The 25,465-nt window shown below is 40.5% G+C and overlaps 1 protein-coding gene across 1 annotated transcript; it reads left to right on the forward strand.

Moving 5' to 3' along the window:
• The first annotated feature begins 17,121 nt into the window (after positions 1-17,121).
• METTL21C (methyltransferase 21C, AARS1 lysine) lies at positions 17,122-24,849 on the forward strand. Its single transcript, XM_074910819.1, has 5 exons — positions 17,122-17,197; positions 21,193-21,353; positions 22,475-22,617; positions 24,077-24,194; positions 24,455-24,849. The coding sequence occupies exons 2-5, from the start codon at positions 21,203-21,205 to the stop codon at positions 24,847-24,849; spliced, it is 807 nt and encodes a 268-aa protein (XP_074766920.1). The 5' UTR covers positions 17,122-17,197; positions 21,193-21,202.
• Positions 24,850-25,465: the final 616 nt, after the last annotated feature.

Below are 25,465 nucleotides of genomic sequence, written 5' to 3' on the forward strand. Positions count from 1 at the left end.
TACGTCACATCCACATCAGATCCAAAGGAGCTTGCTCCTGGGGACCAAGGTCAAACATAAGCTCTTAAGCACATCCATAACCTGAGCATGCCATGCGTTACTTGATGCTTAGAGCTACACATGCCCACGTGATAGGTCACATCTGTGCCACTGTGAACTTTGTTGAAATAGAATTTGGAGTGCTGGCTTAGAGAAATAAAATCATTGACTTAGGAGGTCTAGTTGGTATAGTGAACTTTATTCTAGTAGGACTGTGTTTTCATTCCAGCGTAAACATGTCCCATTGTGCTAGGTGGTTTTGAATCAGAGACATTTCAGCACATGTATATTAAAGCCTGTAATTCAAAGGATTCATCACCTCCCTATTCTCCTTCTCTGTGTCTGAAGGAGGAGGTCAAATCACTGTCCAGATGGGACACCTGCAACTGCATGGGATGAAAGGACGTGTGGCCATGGAAAGCTCACTAGGAAAACTAGTGCTTTATAGGCAAACAGACATGATCCCCACTCTGGAAAACTCAACACTACTTGAGTCAAAAAGAGAAAGGAACTGACAATAAAAAGGTGAAAATATATAATGTAATTGGTTAGGTATCAATTCAACAGACTTGGAAGGGCCAGAGTTTCTGGCCTGCTGAGGCCACGTTACATTATAGATGCAATAAGCAGGGCACATGGGAAATTCTTAGGTGTGTTTAAATTATGTTTTGACTAGTTCTTGGTCATGGATTTCCATCAGGGAACCACAGTTCCTTTTCCATAGGGAACGAATAAGCCTGGTGCCTGGAGTCTTAAGCCACCTGTCAGAGGTGCCTGGGTGAGGTGGTGTGAGTGTTCCCTCTCCATGGTCCAGCAGCCCAGCAGAAAAGGCAGCCTGAGTTACTCACTGTCCTCTTGAAGTAGAAATGCCGTAAGCCATGACAACTAATTAGGCACCTGGTCAAAAGTCTAAATGCAGGTCTTTAAAGCAGGGAGAGGATAAGATTTAGAAAAGCTCCTACTCTGTAAAAGGAGCTCATGTAAAACTGTGCCAGTGGACTTATCTAGCCAAGAAGTGAGGAGAGTGTCGTGGAAACACAGCAGCGTAAAAGGGAGGATGGGGAAAAAAGTGAGCAAGAGAAGTGATGTCTCAACATCTCTGTTGCTATCCACATAAGCTGCAAATGTGCTGGATCCAGGTACTCCTGAATCTCGTTGGAGAAGTGGCTGCAGCACTCCTGCAGAAGGCAAGCCCTCAAAACACAGGCTTCATTCCCAGTGTGCGAGTACCCCACTGAGTTGATTTAAACAAGTCAGCTGCAGGACTCTTGGCAGGGTGGGAGCATCCGTGCCAGCACAGGACAGTGAATGGAAGCAAGAATGTGGCTCTGCTTCCTTCTCCTTCACTTCTGTTTCTCTTCCCACTGTTTCCCAGCACACAGTGCCACTGTCGCTCAGGTGTTGCTTGACCACTGTGGCACATGCAAACCTTCTCCGTGAGAAGACCCCCAACCTGTGGGGTGAGGGTTACGAAGCTCAGTGGTGTCACAGCCAGGGAGTGCTGGGCCACCTAAAGGCTGGGAGCTGGCTGGAGGTGTAGGCACAGCAGTAGGGAGAAAAAACTCCTGCTTGCAGTGTCAGGGAGCTGCTGGCCAGCTGCACCAAGGGTATTCTCTTCTTGAGGTGGAGGTGAGTGCTACACTGCCAAGCTCCCCACGCCCTGGCTTGCTGGTGGCCCCCCTCTTGAAGAACCCCTCGACCTGCTTGGAACCAGATCAGTCGCCCGTGCAAGCTGTTCCCTCCCATCCCACAGAGGGTTGCATAGGTCAGACCTAGGATCGAGTGATCAGCGTTGTGGTGCTTGACTTGGGAGGGTCTCATGACTCATTTGAAACTAAGCCTGAGCTAATTAGGCCTTGAAGACAGCAGGTCAGAAATATCCTGTTTGGCTCTAGGTGGCATGGCAGGAGATCAGGACCAGGAGAGCTCACCTCTCCCTCTTTTGCACTTGGGCAGCTCCTCACCTGGCACTCACTGTGAGGTCTGTGTTAGCTGGCTCAAACCCCAGCGAGGCATCCCCCTGCCTCATCTGCCGAGGGGTGACAGGGGAAGGATTTCCTGAATGCTTTTTCCTGCTTTATTTTCATTCTGCCAAGAAGCCTGTTGCTTTGTGTCTGGCTCCCATGATGTCATTGTTCCTCTGGATTAATCACCCGAGCAGGTTCTCCCTGCAGGTGCTGGCCACCATTCGGGTTAACCCCACGTGCTCAGCCAAGTCACCTCTGGCAGCAAGGGCAGAGCCTGTAGCGTCAGAGCCATGTCCTTCATATCACCAATGAGGACACAAAGTGAGACAGCCCCTGGCCCTTGCTTCTTTTCTGTCCCAACTTTTAGCAATGCTGCAAAGCCCAAATTATATCCTTTCTGGAGACAGGGGACACCAGTCATTTAAATCTTTCCAATAAATTGGTAAAAATTGGTAATCACAATGGAAAAACTGAATAAAACATTTCTATTCAGAGATCAAAGCCATGGAACAAGCACAGAAACTCTCTTATTAAACAGTGATCAGCCCAATGTTATAATTAGCATTATATATATCATATAAAACATTATATAATATTATTTCCCTCTTAACAGTTAGTTTCTGTTTTTTTCTCCTCTGGATGAGGCAGGCTGTTTCTATCATACTATCTTTATGATTTTTAACTTGGCTTCTGCAATGAAATAAAAAACCAGTCCTCACTTTGCAAACATGTGGTCATGCTTCTTAAATGAAATGGTGTGATGCTCAGAGTAGCGAGGCTGTAATTCAAGTTGCTGATCACAAACTGCCAAAGTCATTTTTCTTTCAGGATATTGCCTTGCACTGAACCTGAAGATTGACTTACAACTTGTTGGACCATGCAGGATATCTGTTACTGTCAGGAAGAGCGATTAGCAAACACCGGCAAGGCGTTCTCCTAAGTAATATGTTACTATTACTCACTGGTGAATTTAAATGAAAAGGTAAATATTACACACAACAGGCTTAGCTGTATGCATGTTTTTTCCTCTGTTGTTTATTACGTATTTCTTAGCAGCAGATAAGAATTTTGAAGTTCTGGGAGCTGTAATTTAGAACCAACAAATCAAAGATCCTTATTATATGAGCTTCTGAGCATAGAAGCAGGTCTTCTATTCAGAGCAGCATAGCTAGATGTTAAATTAGAAGGGCAGAAGTTTAAAACAGAGTCAAATAGTGTGTTTGCAGAAATTGTCCCCTTCAACTGAGACTGTATTTGTTTTGTCAATCATTTAAAAATTTGAAAGTGCTATTTTTTTAAAGGGATTTTATGGTGCTTTGGTTACTTCCAGTTGACTCCCATGGCTTTGGCTATTGCTGTCCTGGATAGCAGCTGACTGAAAAGAGCTGTGCTATGATGCTCAAAATAGTCATGGCAGCATTGCTCTTTGAAGATGTATTTTATCGCCAAGAACTAAGGCAATAACTAACTGGTCCCAAATTCTCCCATCAGCTGAGCAGCAGAGAAATGTTTGAGAATTGTTTTTCTAGTCGGACAATACACAAACTGGTGACATGGCTTTCTACAGAAGAGTGGCAGATGCCACAGAGAACGCTTTTAGACAAGTCATCTTGTTTTTACAGGTGTACTACAGCACATGAGACCCATTAGATGGGAGCCTTTAGAAAAGAGCCCTAGGCAGTTTGGTGTTGAAGGGGAGGGCTTAAAATGATGGCATAGCTTAAATGTGCATGGGGGAGTTGATAAGAGGTGGTGGAGACAACCTTACACTCATTAGCAACATCTTAAACCATGAAGAGAGAATGTCCTTTCTCATGTTTCCCGCACAGATGATAGAGATAATGCTGAGTCTATAAAACTATAAAACGGAGCTGGATATAGCTCCGTTTGCAGGATCTCATTCCAGGTTTGAGGAGTGAGTACTTTCTTGTCCAATCTTCAGACCGATGCAGTTTGGGGGAAAAAAAATAAAAAACAAAAAAACAAAACATACCAAAGCAAAGTTTCCTTCCATGTGGTCCTCGGTCAGCATAGATGTCTGAACCAGTGGGTGACATACACAATTTTCAGTTTAGAAAGAGTTTTGAAATTTAGTGCTATGCTATTTATTCTCTTTAAATGAGCACTTGCCCTGTAATCTCTCCAAGAAGCACAGTTTAACTCAGCGAACACTCAACACTTACTGTTCCCTGTGAAACTTGTTGGCTTATAAGGGGCTGGAGCAACATTTTGCTGTATAAATCTCAGTCTAGCGAGGCACCAAGTGATACGGTAAAGTGGGAAGTAGTCCCAGCTCATGCTCAAACACATTTGCAGTTGTCATTCAGCAAAGGGCTTACATATTTTTTTCAATTTAGTTTTATTGAATTTAATGGCATTTTGAAATGTTCTTAATGACTGTGCTAGAGCTGAGCAATCTTATGACTTAGAGCTCCAACCAAAGCCGCACAAAGACAAACCATGCAAACCTGCTCTCACCCTTGCACCCAGGCCCTGCATCTGCAATCCACGGCTCATTACAGACCTCAGTAAATGAGGACTGCACCTCTTTGGTGGTCTTGAAAAGCGGGTTAGACAAACATCTGCCAGGAATGGTTTAGGTATAGTTGCTCCTGCCTTGGGCTGGAAGAATGGCTTTCTACAAGCAATTGCAACTCAATTTTCTGAGACTTCTCAGAAATTATGCTACATGGTGGTTAGACTATTACATGGATGACAAGTACAGCTATTAGTTAGTAGTCAGAACCAATCATATTAATTATGCAGACTTTTCTGTAGCAGTTAAACCTTTCTAAGTTTACCTAGATATCTTTCCCAAGAAGACTGGAGGAAAGAGAATGTTTTCCTAATGGGAAGAGAAGAATCCTTTTCAACTTATTCAGAGAACATACTTTCCATCCCATTTTACCCATTATTTCTCCCAAGGGTTAGCACAGACAGAAAAAAAGTTTAAATCACAAGTAGCAATTGTAAGCCCCACTTGGGCAGCTAAAAGTCAGAAATGTATATCCTGTGCATACCACCCTAAGCTGCTACTTGGCTCTGGTGAAATCTACCCTGCAGTTCTGTTTCCACGCTAAAATCTCCATCTTATCAGCTGCTGGCCATAGTTATGGTTAGTCAAATCCAAAAGCTTTTCTCCAAGCACCAGACCTGGTAGATTTCCCAAATAGATGCTTTCCCATCTATTTCACCTTGCAAGGAGCAGACCTAAGATTAAGCCTGTCCCTTGCCTCATGTGCTTTGCTGCTGAATGCCTAGTTGAACTCATCTATGACACCCTTCTCTAGGTAATAGTGGATGCTCAAGCCTCTTCACACCAGGGGTACGGTTACAACATGAAGGACTGTGAAAAACTGACTTAAATATAACCATCAGCCTGTAAGCTGGAATGATGTTTTTTGAAGGTAAGAGAAAGGTGGTAAGAGACAGCTGCACCCATAAATCATCTCACTGCAGATAAAAAGGGGCTTTCAGCACCCAAATCTTGGGATTTTGTCAGTAAGATAGCTTTATTTTGGAGAGTCAAGCTTATATCACCTCTTAAAATTTATTATCTTGGCTCCTACTATAATCAGCAGAAATTTTGTTGATGCAGTCAAGGGAGCCTGGAGGATGATTCAGATGCCCTGCCAGCATGGGTGGGCTTCAGTTCACTTAATGTTGGTTCCTCCTGCCATTTGATACTCTGGGGCAGACGAGACATCTGCAGGGGACTGACAGACATGATACAAGACAGAGGAAGCCCATGTTCATTTTGGTGCATCAACGGGATGCCAACCAACATATTCCACAATACCTAAAATAGCATTAGACACCTGCTTTTAGGCAGCTCAATCCTGGTTTTAGAGAGGTTAATTATTTCTAGATTCATCAATTATACAGGCTATATCTCCACGGACTGGAGTGAACTGCACTCTCACGTTGATGCCTGAATCTAGGTAATGCTCACCTGGAATTGAATTTCCTCACCCAGCAGGATTAAGTGGCTGCTGCAGGAGGGTGAGGGTCTCCCAGCAGTGCCATGTCTTCTGTCAGCCCCATTTGATTACTCTGGACGTGCCAAGCTGTACTTAGGCCACTGTGCCCTGCCCGTAGTGTCCTGAAGATGGCTAGTAGGATGGTGTCAGTACGGTCAGTGCCAGGGGCACTCTGATGTCTCTGGGAAGGGAAGAGCCAGAGCCTGCACTGATGTTGTTCGCAAGACTTGTCATGTCTGATCACTGTGGTGGCTTCACTGCTGGTTCGCAGGGACAGCACTGATTTGCTCTGTGCTGATTTTGCTCTACTTTCCAGCTTGAAAAGTGTATCAGTGGCTGACACCGAAATTTCCATTTTTTATCTTACAGTTCTCTGACCGGGTGATCCTGTCAGAGGAATACAAGCTATACCCTCTGACACTAACAGCACTCATCACAGATCCCTCAGCCCTTTCTTACTAGTTAGAGCTGGGTTGCTAGGTTTTTGTATTTTTACTACCAACCCAGTCTCCCCAGGAGAGATTTGTCAATTCTATTTCAATATTCAGTGGTTTGAAATTCTTTTTTTGGTATCAGCATAGACTGCAGAGTGGCACCCTGTGCACCAAGAGTCTGTATAATTCCGATTAAATTTATAATTGGAGTACATAGGCTTTGTCTGTCAGCCTTTTTGGGTGAGAACCAACTCTACCATGCTTCTGTGCACAGTAGTAAAGGGGTAGGGAGAGCAGACAGCAAGAGAATTCTTGACCTGCACTAGAGCCCTGACAGGCTTAAAGAAATTAATGGACTTCTTCCCCAGGCAAAGGAGAAGAGAGTGAATGGCTCACTGTACTTAATTGTTTACTGTGTCTTCTCTCACTTTGCAAAGAGATTCACTTGGCAAATATACAGAATTGTCTTTGCATGTAAGTACTCTGAAATACTCTATGTGAGCTTGTATTTCCATTAGGAGACAGCAATTCACATAGTTCCAATCTCTTAATTTATCTCAGTGAGCAGGTGTAAGAATAACAAACTCCCTTCAATAAACCCCTAATGCCATGTTGCCATTTCATGTCAGGCGAGGAGTAGCAAGGATAAAAGGAAACCTTGGTGCCAAGATGATGAAAGCTTTCCATTTTCAGCTCCAGACACAACCATGTGAACAGTACAGGAGAGCAAGATAACCCTTAAAACTCAGATGGGTTTGGGTAAACTTGTTATTTGAGATCCCTGAACCTCATCCCAGCTGTTTCAAAAATGGAAGCTTTAAATTAACAGTTAGCACAAGGACAGGCAATAAACATCTAGAGCATTTTTGTATTTGCAGATAAATGCACACTTATCTTCTCTCTCACTAAAATAATCCTTTAATTTAAGGGGATAAATTCTGCTCCCCATTAGCTGGTTTTCAAACTCAACTCACCATGTATAATACAAAGGATTCCCTGTCATCAAAATTCAGAAGCATAACTTTTTAAAAGAGCAGTTATAGTGCAAACCAGGAGGCTAAAAGCACAGAAACACTCTGGATACATGCAGGCTTTCGGGGACAGCAAATTTTCTTCCCCTGGTGCTTGATCCCTTTGAACCAATTCACAAGTTAACACTGGTTGGAGAAGAAAGAAGTAGCAACTCCTTTAGAAAAAAAAAAAAAAAAACAAACATCCTTCATTTGGTGTTTTAGAAGATTCTATAGCTATAGTGAGATTCTCGTAAAGAACTCCCCCTTCAGTCTGTAGAAAGGAGATGGCGACAGAAAGGTTCACACACAGACAGCATAAGGGTATGGATCCTTCCAGAGCCCCAGGCATGAGTCAGGACCATCCTCATTCCCTGGCTCTCAGCTTCTCAACAACACTTAACTATCCATGTTCAGCACATACTTAACTTCAAGTGGGATGAGTCTGTTCATGGTGTTAAGATATTGAATTTCTTTGTTGGTGGCACTTAAATATAGGTTTAAGATTTAGAGCACCATGTACTGCCCTGAGGCCAGTTGGGGTGGTCCATCAAGAGCATCCAGTTCCTCCCATCACTGTGAGTTACCAACAAATTTCTAAGAAAAGGGCCTGCTGGGAGGGACACGAGCAGCCACTCCTGTCACGGACCTGCAAACCTGGCACAGAATCAGTAAGGTGTGAACATCACCATGCTCTCGCGACAGCCCCAGCGCCTGCGTGACATTGCAGGATCTGGTCAGCAAGGACTGAAAAAAAAAAAAAAATGTTGCAAGTGCCTTTGCGATAGACACCTCTGTGTGTGCACAGCAGGAGGACCCACAGCTGGGTGAGAATTACATCCATCAGCAATGGGCAGGCATGCCAGGCTGCTTGCCACCTCCCGAAACCTGCAGATACAGGAGAAAGCCTCGTCTTCCAGCAGTGCAAGACCTTTACTGATGGGGACATGCAGGGCCCAGCACTGACCATGTTCAAATCCAAGTGATAAATCAGTGATGCCCCAAGCACCCACCTACAAACATCTCAGCATGAGAACAACAGGAAACTGCAGTCAAAGAGGGTACAGCTGCCTGAACTCACCCAGACATTGGATATACCCACAGTAACTAATATTACAGAAATGATGTGTTTAAAAGTCAGCGTTACCACACAGAATTATGCAAGTTACAATTACCCATTTTGCAAAAAGTTGAAACATGATTATTACAAGTTTTGTTCATAGTAGATGATGTCTCTTGTCTCTGCTCGTCTTTTCCTTTTGGCTGGATCATGTTTTAGACTTTGCTGAAGATCGAGCTGCTACCAACTGAACCAAGATGACTATCTGGAGTCGCTGAAATGTTAGATCAATGACTTGGGCTAAAGAATACATATTATAAACAAACCTAATACTGCAAAGCTCAGTACTTATTTCATTTTTACAGTCTTTATAGTTGGCCGTTGTTGCAGGGAAAAACAGCTCAGCTCACATGGTACTACCACTAACCACATTCTTTAGAAGAGCTGCATTGCAGAACAGCTGATAATCAAAACCAAAATAAGACTATTATTCTTCCAAGTGAATTTCATAACTTGTGCAAGGATAACTGCATAGAAAAGCATTTATTATATAGCACCCACAATGACATTGTCTATGTGAAACAGCTGGAGAGGGCTCCTTGCAATCTTAGCAATATATTTCAGTATTTGACCAGAAAGAGAAAGAACACAGAAGCATCCATACAAAGGCATAACATTCTTGTGGAGATAGGCAAATAATAATTTCCCCACAGAAAGCATCACTCAGAGCAGTGACACTAGAGCAGGTCACCTCCATGCATGCAGGCATGAGCATCACTCTCCACTACCCAAGCATACGGGAGCAGAAAGCCAGCACACCTGCCAGAAACAACAAGCTTGCAGACAGGCAAGTGAGAGCTCTGGGACAGAGGAGAGGATGAGTAAGGGACACAAAACCAGTTCTGTAACACCACATGTAATTGCCTGGGATTGCTACTGCTGTAGCTCTGGATTAGCCTGTGTTGTGTGGCAGTATAATGTTACACATGCTACACATTTAATTTGATAATTTTCTACACAGCATAGCCACCCCTCCACTGAGCTTCTGTCTGGCCTGAAATGCTGTAACTGTGGTCCTTAAACAGCTTTTAAAATAATTGTCTTTTTCCCCAAGGAGGCTTGAATACCGAGACCCCAGCTCTCCACCTGGGACCACATCCTCAGAGGGGAGCAGACCAACAGAGAAGTTGCAGAGACCATCACTGGCTTAAAATGCATAAGGTGACCCCTCTTCTTTTTGGTGGTGCTGGAATAGTTTTAACCTTGCTGTGATAGTTATCCTGAAATATCTTTTCTGACTAGCCTTACAAAAGCTGCCAGGCAAATCTTTATAGCTTTAAGTGTTACTGGTACTTTCCAGATAACGTAATTCTGCTTTCCCTGGGCCATTCCTAACAATCACACGCACGCTGCATGACTGCAGAGGCAGCAGGACAACAAAAGCTTTGCCAAGACCAACTACGTCCCTGAAGCCAAGTTCCTGGGACTTCTGGCTTCTCACCTCCACAAAACATACTGATATGATAGGTGAAGTTAAGGAAATGTGTCAAGATTCAAGTGTACCTCTGATAAAAAAAATGCCAAAACTCTCCCTTCAAACAGTCAAACTTTGCTTTATCTCCCCAAAAGGCAGCAAAGCCCAACTTGTGCTTCTGCAGACCAAGACCAGGAACTCTTTTTGAGGTCATAAAGATATCATGAGGGGTACATTGCCAGCAGCTGCGTCTTCAGTGAGCTGGGAAGGGCTGAACGATGACTTCTGACTGGAAGAAAGCTGTTTGCTAAATATCCAGATTGCAATCCTTTCAGACATTTACAAAGCAAAGTCAGCACCCTATTCCTACTTGAGAGACAGGCAGCACAGGTTTGCCTGTGAAGCAGGTGCATAGCAGATAGAGCAGGTAAGTCAGTACTGAGTTAACAGCTCATTTATAGCTCTGGACAGCAGTTACAAAGATGTGATGATAAATGTAGGAGCTGAATAGATTTTTTTTTTTTTTTTTTTACAAATGAATATTATTAGTGACTCAGGATTCAATTCTGCAGTTTTTGCTTAGACAAAACTGCTGAGCTTTCAAACATATTACATACTGCAGCATGAAGATGTTGATTTAATGCAAGCAAAACTTGAGGCTTCAGACTATCCCTTTCACTCAAACTCATCCTAAAAATGAAAAAAAAAGGCAAAAGAAGAATACCAAATGCATGAGCCCTCTTACAGCTAAAACTGAAGAAATGATTTCTCTCAAAGGCAAAAATCCCACTGACTCAAACAACATAGAAATTTACCTTATGATCACCATTTGACATTTTAACTATGATTTCAATAATGTCATCGAGAGTCTGTGGACTAATTCAGGCACAGAGTTGCTTCGATTTGCATTAGATTTTTGATTATTTGCATGTGCAATAGTTAAGGAAACAGACATTGTATTGCCCTTTGTATTCGTACAGTTAACTTCATACAAGGCCAGGTTTGTTAAAAACCACAGTGTTTAGTGGTGGACTTGGCAGTGTTAGGTTAATGGTTGGTCCCAGTGATCTTAAGGGTCTTTTCCAACCTAAATGATTCTATTACTGGTGGCTTACAAGTCAATAGAGACTCTTCCATTGGCTGTTTTTAATAAGGTCAATTTATTTCTAATAATAGTCTGCAAAGACTAATTTGTAAATATTTAATTCCTGTTGTAAAACGAATTGCTTAATTGTAATATTGCTTGAGCTACTCAATAGTCATTCCTCTGAAATTGCTTCAAATCTGTTTTTATTTTCCTTCTAAAGAGACACCAGATTTTTCACAAGTGGAAGAGAAGCAAGGAGACTCTTCAGTAGGATACCATTAATCAGACCTTGCATTCATGTTATTCAGGCATTTAATCATCCTTCACCATGACAAAACGATCTCTGGCTTCAGCAGCTTTACCTGTACAAAAACTCACAGGATTTAATCCTGGGCAAATACTATTACAATGGGATAAAACTAAGTGTCCCACAAAACCAACCAACCAACCAACACTGTTAAAAAAGCCTTGCCAATTTTATCTCTGTATGACGGTAACTGTAGTCAACCAAAGCCTGTAGCACTGAGAGTGGTGTGTTTATCCTTAAAGCCAGCTTGAGTTGGTCCCTCATTTGTGTATATAGTAACCAGCCCCAAACAGATTGAGCAAAGGCAGCCCTGCTGTAAAACGTCTAGTTCAGTAAATTAAGACCATCACATTCTTTGCTCTATAAAAAGCCCCATGGAATTAGTTCAAGATGTCTTTCCTTGCCATAAGGAAAAAATAGCAGATGGCATTGAGTCCTTCTTTGAGCAACTGGCTGAGAAATGGCAGAGGGACAACAGGAGGTAAGACAACACCCCGTGGCAAGGCAGAGGGCTCCTCAGCAAAGAGGTAAAATTCTTCCCAAGTTTTGGAGAGTTCAGATGAAAGTTTAGCGTTAATGACTTCTTTCCACAGGGAGGAGTGGATCTCCAAACACGCAGGGTGAATCAGCAGATGGAAAAAGAGGTGGCACCAAGGGAAAAACCTGTCCCTATTAAAAGCAGTGCTGTCCAAATAGTGAGAATAAAGATTAACAAGGAAATTCAAACTGAAACAATCCCTTGAAGGCAAACAGCTTCAGATTTTGAAAAATTAACTACAGAAGGCTTGAAGACATCCCCAAAACTCATTACTGAGGGGAGCAGAAGCATATGGCTTCATAACACAGGAGTTAATTAGCTGCAAAAAAAAATTCATGAGTGTTTCATATTGCCTCTGCTGTCAATACGTGAATACAAGGGCAAAGGATCTGTTTCACCCATGACTTCATGCAAACACACGTTTCACATCCAGCAGAGCCAGATGTTGTGTCTCCCTGTTCCCTCCACTGCCTTCCCTCTGCAGTTGTACCTCTCTAACCAATCTCCTCACGCAAGTGCACGGTATCTAAGTAACCTGCGTTCCCTTACATAAGGGGTCTTTTCTAGGATAGAAGACACGTACAGAAGCTGGACAAAAACCTCAGTAAGGAAATTACTAAGGGAAAAAAGACAAAACTTACTTTTGGTATTACAGAGCGTGTGCCTAAATAACTCGGGGCTCTTGACTTAAAGACAAGTGAAGGGAGGTCCTACTCAGACCACACAAAGCCAAATTTTGACTCGCCTACCTCCTTGCTTTTCCTTCACAGCAGGAAGAGCGCTTGCTCAACAGATCACACAGGTTGACGGACACAAAGTACAGAGCACAGCTATTCTCACACAAACAAGGATCTGTAGTGTAATCCAGAACAGCCTAAATAACAGAATGGTTAGAGGATGGAAATAAACACTCAATTCATAGTCCCATTCATCATCATCTTGGTTCCTGCAGTGAGCCCAAGTGATGGAGCACTGGTTCCCCCCAACAGCTTTGCTACTGAGCTGCAGCACTTGCACTGCCAAGGAAGGACAGAGCAAGCATTAAATACATGACACATGGCCAATGGCAGTCAGGAGCTGCTGGCAAGGTGGGCACAGCCTAGTGTCTCTCTTCACAGCATAAAATCTTGGAGCATTTCTTTGTTCTTCCATGCTCCTGAACACAAGGATCCTCTATGTGGTAGCACAGTTTTAAATAATTACTTATCTGGCAACACTCTGTTCCCTTGAGATGTGTGTCATCTCATTGTATGTGCAAATGAGGTTAAGCCTGATTAACTTAACATGCAACATGAAAGAAAAAAAGAATGCTTTTGTCAAGCATTGGAACAGGCTGCCCAGGGAAGTGGTTGAGTCACCATCGCCAAGTCACCTCAGCTAGGTGAGCAAAAGAAGGCCTGTACCAAGGAGAAAGGATTTCTCATTTTGACAATAATGAAAACAGTGGGTTTGGTTTGAGGATCACACACTGTGTTACTCTACACGTCTGGCTGCCGCTAATCAGGAAGGCCACTAGTATTACCTTTGGGTATTAGTGACTTTAGGCTGGGGATTCATTAGGAATAGCAAAAACAAAGGCCTAACATTGAAGATGCTAACCTGGAATAAATTTCACCTTGCAGTTTGCACTTCAAGCAAACAGCACAAGCCCTGTCAACACCAAGCTGTAGACATTTAGCTGGCTGCTGACAGCAGTTAAGAAGTCCCTGCGATTTGGAGAATGCAAACATGCTTTTCACATCCAGAAAAGTCCAGCAGTTGCCTCCAGCAATAAGGATGAGGAGAATCTGTTCTAGAACAGGGAGTCTGCCATTCTTTGTCAGCCAGTCACCTGGCCACCCAGGACCTCCAGTGAATCCTACAAGGAGCTCCAAGACCCTGAATGTTTTAGTCGAAGACTTGAGTCACACACTGAACATGTGAGACAAACTCTGAATTTCTGAAGTGGAAAAACAATGTTCCTTTACCACTGATGTTTTTTTTTTTCTTCTTATAAAAATGCAACAGTCCCTTTATGGTTTTGATTACTGATAAGGTTTGCAAAGGTATTATTATATAGCTGTCTCTGGTGCCATTTAAGATCTCTTTCCTAGGTGGTACTGAGTTAGAGGCTGTCCCTCTGTATTGTGTTATACTTGTCAGCACTGAATTTCATTTCTCATGTTATCACCTCTCATAATGTGTCAGAGATCCTTTTGGAACTCTCCAGCTTGTTTTTATTTTCACTATCTTGAATATTTCTACATTATTGTCACCACACTATTTTCTTCTCTTCCTGCGAGCTTTTAGGAATACACTCAGTAGCACAGTTCCCCATGGGACATTGCAAACCTGACTATTTATTGCCTCCTTGTTATTAACCAATTATTAAACCAAAATATAACTCCCTCCCTCTTCTTACCCCAGCAAAGCTTAATTTCTGTAACGATCTTTAGCAAGTGACCTTATCAAAAGCTTGTGGAAATCCACATCTGCTGTATTAACTGGAGGACCCTGAATTACATGTTTGTAGACACTTAAAGAATATACAAAACCTCCTTCCTTTTCCACAGTAAGCCTTATTATTCGTCAGCTAACACCAACACTACCGTTCCTCTCAGTTTAACTAGCACAGATGTCAGATTTACTGGCCTGGTGTACCCCAGACCCCTCCAAGACCCCCTTCGGAACACACCTCGCATTTGTACAGTTTCCTGTGCTCTGGTATCAAGTCAACTTTTAGCAGCAGGCACCATGCTCTGGTTTGGAGATGGTAATTTCACCACAGAGTTCTGGGTAATTACTACCTGGTCCTGGTGATTTGTGACTATTAACTTCATTGATAAGAATATTTTTTGACTTTTCTGGTTTAACACTGCCTTCTTTTGGCACAAATCTGTCAGGCTTCTTGCTCCTGATGGGTTCAGAGAAGACCATAACATTTTCATACCTATTTCTCACAATCTTTTATTCAAGGTTTTAACAATTTTACTCATTTTACACTGAACTTGCTACTAGTTATAGCAGAGGAACTTTTAAATTTGTTTTAAATTTAAACTACTCTAATCTCTAATCCAATAATACAAATATAGTTCTACTCTGCCTATACACTGAAGAGGATGCTACTGCTGAATTCAGCAACAAGCAGTTAGAAAGAATATTATTCCCAGCTTTCCTGGTAGTTTGATAGCACTAAAAAGGAAAAAGAACCAAACCACCAATTAGGTTTCATATACCCAGACTTAAAACCCCCCAAACCAAAGCCATACAATTCACATTAAAAAATAAATACATTCTAAAAATATCTGAAGTTTGATTCACTTCATCACATTTGACAGTCTGTTGCATTTTGTCTTCCACAAATGGTCGAGGTGGCAAAATTCCCGTTAAGTGTTTACAGAAACAGAAAAGTCAGCCAAGTAATTCAGAACTTTGTTAATAACTGAAAATTGCCCTTTTACAGATAGAACTGAGGTGCTGTACCCCTCTCAGCCTGCCTATTAACAGCAGTCTGGAGGAATTTTAAGTCCATGGGGCTACATCTCCAGAAAACACTAATTTTCAATGTTAAACAAGAAATGACTGGAGATAGACTGTAGCACAAGAAGCATTCAAAGAAATTATACAGTAAATATGTCAACAACAGCTACATTTCAGAGTATCAGTGCTGATTCCTGTATCACTTAAAGATGAAATGAAGCCATACCTACATGATTTGTAAATAAGCTGTAACACTGTCCACACAGTTGCCATCCTTTTTAGTTGCTTACATAAAAGACACAATATAGACTAAGCCAGTTCCTCTGATTTGATTTAAAAGAGAAACTGTTTATGTTCAGCATCAATCTCATTGCCAAAGCTTAGGACAGAACTTTAACAGCAGCACCAATCTGAGATACACTCGCCCCTGCTGACAAACACAATAAATATGACAGCAGGAATGTGCCTGGTAAAAAGACCACAACTTAAAAAAAGGTATGGCAGTCATTCTAGCAGCAGCATATCTGCCTTTTTCTTTCTAATAACAGCTACTGACCTAGCTCAGGAACACTCATCTGCACTACTTGTAAAGTCAGGCGTGTCTGAAATGCAAAGTTTACTGTATCACCTTAATACAGTTAATATCTTAATACTAGGTCCCAAGTATTACAAAGTCTCTTTTAACTATCAAATTTCAGAGAAAAGAAACTGATGAGCATTTGAATGAACAGCCAAGTGTTTCCTATACTCGGTGTGACTGCTAGAGACACGCAGCAGCTAACGTGTGAAATACGCAGCCACGGTGACAGAAAAGGCTCTTTTTTTCCCTTTGTCGCTCAAGACAGCATTACCTGAATTCAAAAGCTGTTCATCCGAAGATGCAAATGCCTATAACTTGAGTTAAAAATCTACATTTCCCAATTCCCCACCCCCACTCATTTTTTTTGCCAGTTTTCAGTTGTTCATTAATTAGGTGGGGGTTGTTTTCTAGTTTTATGACTTTCAAAGTGCCTTTTAAATTTTTGTACCCTCTGGTTGAATTTCTTTCTACAGAATCTTTTTCAAGGAGAAGGCAGGGCAGAAGAGCAACAAAGTGGTAAATGCATATAAAACTCTCAAATTCTTGAAACGTGTCAAGAATACATATTTGGTTTATATCCAACTTCTACAATATCCATCTGTTTTAAAACAAGCAACCGCAAGATTTTCTGATCAAAGTGTGATTTTTATGTTTGCACTCTCTCTTTCCATAGATACAATATTTCCTATGGTTATGACCTGCACTGAAGATGACAGGAAAACTGTTAGCTGTTAAGGACTGTCAGCTCCCCGTACTCTCTGTGACTCAGGGCAGGGGAGGGTACCCATCTGGCAAATGCTCCGCGAGGCAAGGAAGACTTGACCTTTTCCTGGCAGTAGGAGCTTCATGAACTTTTCTCTGTGTTTGGGCTACTGCCAAGTGGCCACACACGTTATTTATCCACTAGTTTGCCCACAGTAAGTTGGTTGTTTGTGCCAGCACTGCAGACCGTAAGGGAAATGCAGGGAACATTTAATCTGCCAAAACATAAGGAGAGGTTGGAGAAAGCTGAGATTTTATTTCTGAAGGTTGGTACACTTGGGACTTCCAAGTCTAAGAGCGTTTTTGTTTTATACTGCAAACATGGAAGAGTTTAGTGTAACATAGTAAGTTCTTTGAGCGCTGCCTGGTAATGTTACTCTAAATAGCCTGCAACCCGACTGGTTGGAGCAGAGTTATTCCTTCCAGGTGCATGCCTGTATAAAAACCTTTGGAGGGTGCATCCACCCACAGGAAACTTCCAGTGCCCTCTATCACAGCAGGTACTGCATGGCTGCCCAGCTAACCTCGCCTGACGTGCCTTTGTGTTCTCTGCTAACTAACAAAGGAAATACGTTTGTCTGAATTCTTTTATTTCAGGTCAGCTGTGTTAGTCCATGAAATCCAGCTTATCTAACACCTACTATTTTGCAATGAGTCATTGCTGGTTTTCACTATTCGGATGCATTTACCTTGTGGACTCAAATATAGATTTACTATAGTGATGATCCTAGCACTGGCATTGCCTTTATTTCCTAGCATTTATATGAAAGGGGGTTTATTTTATTTTTTAAAATGTATTTAGTGCATGATGAGAACACGGATGTTTGTGTATGGTATGAGTGTATGGCTAAGCCCTATATCACAAAGAACACACTGCAATTGCATTTCCCATGTGAATAAGTGGAATTGGCTTTTGCCCAAATAATTCAGACTAAAACAGACTACGCTATGCAACTTTGTGTGGAGGTGTGAGAAACACTTCAGCGGAGTTGTGTTTACAGCTGAAGACCCAGTGACACAGTATGGCTCACTAACCTACTTTTTTTTGACCATGTAGCTAGATTTGAAAAGCTTTTTCAAACAATAGATTTTGGAAGTTTAAGAGGCACAAAGTTTATTCTTATAGGTGATAAACTGTTACCTTAAGGTTTACCATCATCTTACAATTTGCCTGTTGGTGTTTAATTACCTTGATAATTTAATGTGGCATTGTCAAATAGATACAATTTTATGAATTATTCTTTCTTCCTTAGGTTCTGAAGAAATCAAATGTGATTTTGTAAGTTATCTTGTTGACAACAGTGTAAGACTATTAATGAAGTCAGTACTGGTTTCAAAACTTTGGAAAGCGTGGAACTTAGATGATTATTTCCCATCAGGATCACTTTGGAAAGAAATCATCTGCTAACATTCAGAAAGAGCCAACATTTTCTAAGGGAATAGATTTTGGTTGCAGTGTTATTAAATCAAAGTTCTTTTAGATAGATATAATTTCCAGTAAAATATGGATAAAAAAAAGTCAAAATAGTAAGAAATGTCAGTTTTTCCAATTCTAGACGCACAGCAACTTAATCATATTACACATAGGGCATGTAATAACACAAACACCACTCAGTACTCACTTGTGTCTCTAGTCTTCAGGTACAGTTTGTCAGTTAAGAAGATAAAACTGTGCATCATTAAGGCCAAGATGCTAATATTCAATTACAAGACTAAATCTGTCCTATAGTTTGCAACTAAAAAAGCTTTACTTTTAACTCCATTTTAGGACATATTTAATAGCTATGGCAGTAGGAGATATATATATATATATATAAAAACCCCTTTCTGTTTAGGAAAAGCTACACCAATGGAAAAATATTGATGGTATTATAGCATCTAGAAGCCTCAGCCATAAACCAGAGCCTAGTGTGTTAGGTGACATCCAAACGCAGAATGCATAATCTTTATCCCCCGAATTTACCACATAAGAGCTCAGGCAAGTGATGGTCTTAAGGACCACACCAGTCCCACCACAGGACCAGTGTAACCACGAGGTGGTTTTTACACCTCTGGATCATTTTAAGAAGGGACTTAATAAAACAGCTAAGTGTCTTTATAAATATTTAAACAGACTTTTATTTTAGAAGAGCTCGAAGGACAAAATGGGTGAAAGCATAACAATTTTTAATTTTAGAATATAATATAACATGTCTAGTCAAATTTAGAATTCAGTCTGTACTGAATGAGTGATGATAGGATATATATCATGATCTGAGATGCAGTTGTATTTACTGCAAGTACTTAACAGTGGATCAACAAATACATATTTACTAAACATGTTTCCAAGCTATTTTCTGGTATTCACTGCTACCCATAGCCAACTGAAATTTTGACCTATTGAAAGAACAACTTGTTTAAGCAAGGAAAAAAATACGGAAGGATCACTTTCTACCCAGACTGACAAATTGAACAGTTCACTCATTAAACAAGACCACCTGTCTTTTACATAAAAGGAGTACTGGGCAAGGCAAAGTTTCATCCTGCTTCACGATTTCAGGATTGGCTTTTCACTGAAATAGCACAAATTTCATGCTACAAGAGCCTTCCCAAAAAAAACCCTCCCCAACCCCCCCAAATTTGAAAATGTAGTGCTTTGCATGTTTAATCATTAAATGTTCAGAAGACTGGGTCTTCAAGCAAGTGTCTTCTGGCTATAGCCATCACCAGTTCTGACAGATTCTTCTCTCTTCATTACATACCTTTGTCATTACACAAGTCTTAACATACTTTCCCAGAGATTTCATAAAACATTGAAACAGGACCAGATTTTATTCTAGCTCAAGTCATGAAAAAAAGGCATTGCTGAAAACTGGAAGTATACTTGTTATTACATGAGAAACCATTCCTGCTGTAAGGAGGCATACTCATGTGTGAAATGTGAACATGGATGCATTCAGCCATATGTCAGGGAATGCAGTAACTGTAGCACTAATTTCAGTCTCTCACCTACTATCATCATATCTCGAATTAGACACAAAAGGTGTATATAGCCAGAACTTGTTACTAGCTAGATGGAGGCCCTCTGAGGAAAAAAATAATTAAAAAATACATCTGCAGAAATCCATTTACTTTAAAGCACTCTCTTTTCTGAAAGAGTAGAAAAAAAAAAAATCAGTGTGACAACTGAACAAATGCAGTGTCAGAGGCATTAGAACACAAATCCTGTCCTTGTGAATAAATGGAGCAGCAATATGAAATATATCAGGTATCAGTAAAGCTGCAATGGTGTCAATATCATGTGTGCAAATCAAACCACCCACCCAAGTCAACAGCCACTCTGCTCCTTAAAAAACTACCTGCAGGCACTACTGAGCCTCCTGGCCACTGCCAAACCTCTCCCCTGTATGGCCAGGCTATCTAGAACAGCCTCCTGCAGCGTGATGCAACCCAGATTATGCAACACTGTCTGCAGTGCATGTGGCTGGAGAGAGCAAACATGCATCCTCAAGAATGAGCAGAATAAGGCCAGTCATGGATAAAATGCAGCACACTCCAGACATCATGATATGTCTGAAGGGTGAACTTGTACAGCCTCTGGCTATGAACCATTTTTTTTTTCCTCTTTATACATGTATAGGTGTGTATCTATCTATCTATCTTCACACACACATGGATATGCATATAACATAGGTGCTATCACTGAAAAAAACCTCTAGTTAAGTAAAGTCGCACTGGCATATTTCTCCCCAGGCTAATTTAGATCCAATCCTACCCCTGCCTCTACTGCTTGTTAGCTGGTACCAAGCAGTTCCTTCTTATGTTGGGTGCCACCCTGTACACTAAAGATGCACAGTCATTCATAAACACACACAGAGTTCTCCAAAGCAGCTTACTGATTCAAACTTCTCAGTGCAATTACTTCCTGACTGCAATCTGCATACTCTGCAGTTCACTACATTTCAGGATAACTCAATTAGGTGTTCTGCAGGAAAAGGCAGAGAAGAGAAGGTAAGTGTATACAAGGAGACAAGATCAAGAGCACTGGCTGCAGCAAATTAACCAGTTTTACTGCAGGAATGCCAAGTCCCAAGTTCTTTGGAAAATGGTAAATTGAACATATCAAAGTCATGGATGTTAAAAGAGAGCTCGTCTTTCTCAGCTGTTGCTTCAATTGATAGGAGTGCCGTGCAAGCAGCTCATTTTTCAGATCAATTAGTGGCATCAATTCAGTGACATAATGCTAAGGTTTTGCATAAATGATAAAATAAACACAATAATGTGATAGACATGATAAAATAAAAACTCTGATAGTATTACTACATTACCAGAAAGTGCCTGCTGCAGTTCCCAGTGGAGAGGGGATGACACCTTTCATCATGGTTTCCTGTTCCTCCAACCTGTTATTGAAAAAAACCCAGAACCAAAGCCCAACCAAACTGTCTTCTTCCAGACATCTCATACAAAGAGAGTGCCTGCAAGCTTTTACAACAGTACTTTTCCCCTTCCATTTCAGGTCTTTTACCATGATCTCAGCACAGCAGCCACTGTTCCCCAACAAAATTCAAAGAGTAATGGACTGCCAAGCTGAGGAAGAAGAAACTTGTGAAGAGCAGTATGACTCTGAAAACTGCACTTGCAGCTGTGAGAGTGCATCAACAGCAGAATCCAACACAGGTTTAATCCAACTTTAATAATGCAATTGTTGTGGCATGCTAGCACTTTGTACTTTCATTTTTCTCAGTCTTCAAGTAACAGATGTTGCCACGTCACTTTTCCTTTCAATCTCTACTTTTTTTCCCACCATTTACCCTTATGTTTGTATTTATTATCAGACCAAATCTAAAAAAAATGCTATATTCATAATTAAGATGTCTGTTTAAAAAGGTCTCTGGATTTTATTCAGACATCTAAGAATTATTTCTCAATTACAATCAGACACAAGATTATAACATGTATTAATTGGGCGAGCACTGTTGAAGCTGTGGCATTACAAATGCCAACAGGCTAAACTGCTCAAACACCTACCAAGGATTCCAGGCAGGCATCAATTAAAATCCACGCAAGCCAGAGCAAAAATGTTTCCTTACAGTTAATTTTGTGCCATCTATACATATCCTGCTAACAGGCTTCCAACAACAGTCATTCAGAACAGTGTCCTTGTTTCCAGTAAGATCAGATGGAGCTGCACAGCAGAGCCCTCCTGAAAAGTGTCACCTCGGGGCCTACTTGTTATGATGAGACACGCTAGTACAACTGCAGTACTGACTCGCTGAATAGCACTGTACCTTACAATCCTGCTTTTGTGGAAGAATGGTTAAAAAAATAACCACTAAAAAGAGCTAGGTTTTCTTCAATGTAAGACGTAAATCCTAAATCCTTCTTTTGCAAAAAGAAGCTGAATGTTCTAGATCTGTTGGCCCCACAGATGACAACTACAGCACAAACCCCTGCATGGCATACTGTGGAGTAGTATGAACCATGGCATACCCCAAAATACAAGCTAACTAGCTGTCATTAGCAAAGTTATATGTTTAAATCGGCAGATTTTTCTAAATGGCTCATGTGGAATTGCCCATGCAAACACTCAGGATGGCAGGAAATGACCATTGCTCCTTTCATTCCCTAACCAGCCAGACCATCTACCTTTGGACAGCAACTAGTCTCAAGGTTGAAGGCCTAAAGCTTTTCTAGTCCACGTACCTATGTACTACTTTTCCAAAATATTTTTCATGCTTTAACAAGTTTCATATAAACACCTGCATATAAATCCACAAATTCTGCCTTTTCTCTCACAGATTCACCAGTAATTCTTAAAATACTACAGAACTGGGTTCCTAGAGTTTCACACTACTTTGATAAAGAGCACTACACATACGTTGGCCACCAGATCATCATTCAGGAGTCCATAGAACACTTTGGAGCCGTGGTATGGCCGGGGGTAAGTACATGATACAACACTCAGAAAGCTGACACGACAGAAGAGTAAACCATGACTGCAGCACACAAATAATTAAGGAAGCTTTCTTAGATGACACTTCTGACAGCAGAGGTTTCCCTATGCAGAACAAAGCTGAGAAGGGCTTTGGCAGAAAGCTCTGCCTTATGCTAACCGGACAGTTCATGCCAGGAGAAATATGGCACCTAAGCATTTGTAAACTGGATACAGATATTTAAAAAAAAAAAAATTAAAATAAAGAACTTAGGAAGAAGTGTTCAGCTTCCTCCATGTTTCACTGCTGGGAAGTAAACAAATCAACAGTACAAAGAGGAGGCTGAAAAATAAAACTGAGAGACTAAATAAAGGAGGTTAAAACAATTAAATATGCTTCTTTTAGAGAACAGGCTGGAACAGTTCCATTGTAGTATGAAAAACCATACTTGCAAGCAGTTGTTCTTCAGTCTTTGCTTATCCTGCTCTTAAAAACTGCCTCTGAAGGAAGAGAGGGTCAGCTGATAAAGACACAAAAATTAGAATTTCAAAATTTTTCAGATCCACATTTATTGAAAAATTTCACAGAAAGTGGCAGACAACTTCAAAACAACAGAGAAAAAGAAAGCGTATGGGCGAGTGAAACAGTATCTTATTTTGAAATGTCAGATCATCAGTTCTCACATTAATCAGGTGTCAGAATGCAGATAGTAAAACTTCCCAAGAAAATCAAGAGGTTGCACAAATTGGACTGGTGATTCAGTGAGCTTTCCCAGAGCAGGTAGACAGTGTTGCATTATGAAAAAGCACAAGAGTTAAAACAGTAACACAACTCTAAAAGGGGGAAGATAGTTTCTTTGGCATCAGTTTATGTTGTTTATAAACAGCTGATTTATATTCGATAAGATCTTCACAAAGGTCTGATAAGCAATACTTCCATACAGTGTTGGTTTTGTTGGTTGTTTGTTTTTTTTTTAAAGTTTACACTATTATCAATAGACAAGTGTTGAGTTGGTAAATAACAATTTTTTAATATTTCCCTTATTAAAAAAACAAAAATCAATTATCAAAAAAAACCCTGCTGAAGCCTGAATCTATTTTATGATAGTGATAATACCATTTATAATAATCCAGAACACTACTTTTTACATACTGTTAAACCTCTTGTTTGCTGTTCTGACTGTATGGTTCACATCTAAACACTGCCTACCCTGAGCTGTCAGAGGACTCACAGTGTATAGAAGTGTGTAGCAAATCCATATCCCGTAAACCTAAAACTAACAATAAGCTGTTTAATTTTTTTTTTGATATAAAAAACAGGACACATCATAATTCTTTCCATATTACATTTTTATGTTACAACCTTCAGTGTTTTTCACTGTATAAAAAAACCTGTATAAAAACTTCTAACGAACCTTTTGTGTAACTCACCTGTTACACTGTTATGGATATGTGTTAACCGTTTTAGGCACTGGCTTTATCTCAATATCTGGAATCAAATCAAGAACAATTCAACCTCAAAGACAAAAAAGTTTTGGAAATTGGCGCTGGAACAGGCTTGGTTTCCATTGTGGCCTGTATCTTAGGTTAGTAAATTCGTATTTCCTTTTGGATTTCTCGTGAAAGATTATTTAGATCTGCCACTGTCACTTTAAGGCATTGAAGCAACAGTTGAAGCAGACTTTGTCACTGCTTTTTTTACAATGAAAATTATTGTAAAATACTGTTAGTAGAGTAACTCCCTAGTTATTGGTGAGGGGGAAGCTGGGGAAGTTATGTAGAGTTTTACATATATATATGGTCAACTACATACCTATGAATTGAAACAAATTCATGTTTTCTTTAGGAGCTTATGTTACAGCTACTGATTTGCCTGAAGTCCTTGAAAATCTCTCATATAATATTTCAAGAAATACACAAAACCTGAATATGCATAAACCTGAAGTGAGAAAACTAGTATGGGGAGAAGACCTCAATGAAGACTTTCCTGTATCAACTTACCATTATGATTTCATACTGGCCACTGATGTTGTTTACCATCATGCAGCTTTGGACTCCCTGTTAGCAACAATGGTGTATTTCTGTAGGCCAGGAACAGTATTACTATGGGCAAATAAATTCAGATTCAGTACAGACTATGAATTTCTAGAAAAACTTTGCAACGTATTTCACACAACCATTCTAGCAGAATTTCCAGAATCAGATGTCAAGCTGCTTAAAGCCACAGTAAGAGAGAATTAAAGAAAAACTATTACTAATTCTGATTTAGTGGCAGCACCTTTGGAATGTTTTGGAGCATTACGGTGTACCTTCTGTGCATTTACGTTTGTAAAGTTGCAGCTGTAGCTGAGTTTTGCATTACGAGTTATGCAAAAACAGGCAAGACAAATGATACAGCAATTCATCTCTGGCTGATACACATGACCTGTTCAAACAGACCAATTTCACTCCACTGAAGGAACAAGGTTAGTAACAATAGTTAGTAAAAAGGCTTTAACAGAAAACACTGACCTTCTGGGCTGCACTGAACTTCTATTATTTGTAACATGCTTTCTTTCAACAAGTTCCATTTCTGTACTCTTTCAGAATCCAATACAATTTTTAGCTTCGTTATTTGTTTTTATTAATTATAAAATAATCTTTCAAATTATCAGAGTGCATATGGTGTTTTCTGATCCTCAACTTTGCACACATTTATTCTGTTTTACATTTTTAACACTATTAAACATATATGTATAGCTTTACAATACCTGATCAAGATTTAACTGTCTGGCACTTTTATACATGTATCAGCCTGTCCTGATACGCACTTTCACATGGATTTTTGAGTTTGCCTGAAATTACTTAAAAATAAAGA

The sequence above is a fragment of the Athene noctua genome, chromosome 1, assembly GCF_965140245.1.
Source record: "Athene noctua chromosome 1, bAthNoc1.hap1.1, whole genome shotgun sequence".
Lineage (NCBI taxonomy): Eukaryota > Metazoa > Chordata > Aves > Strigiformes > Strigidae > Athene > Athene noctua.

Excerpts from the sequence above, each read along its gene's own strand:
- METTL21C (XM_074910819.1), top strand. The coding sequence starts at position 21,203 with ATGATCTCAGCACAGCAGCCACTGTTCCCCAACAAAATTCAAAGAGTA. Across the intron at positions 22,618-24,076 it reads GAGCCGTGGTATGGCCGGGG|GCACTGGCTTTATCTCAATA; the intron begins GTAAGTACATGA and ends TAACCGTTTTAG. Across the intron at positions 24,195-24,454 it reads CATTGTGGCCTGTATCTTAG|GAGCTTATGTTACAGCTACT; the intron begins GTTAGTAAATTC and ends TGTTTTCTTTAG.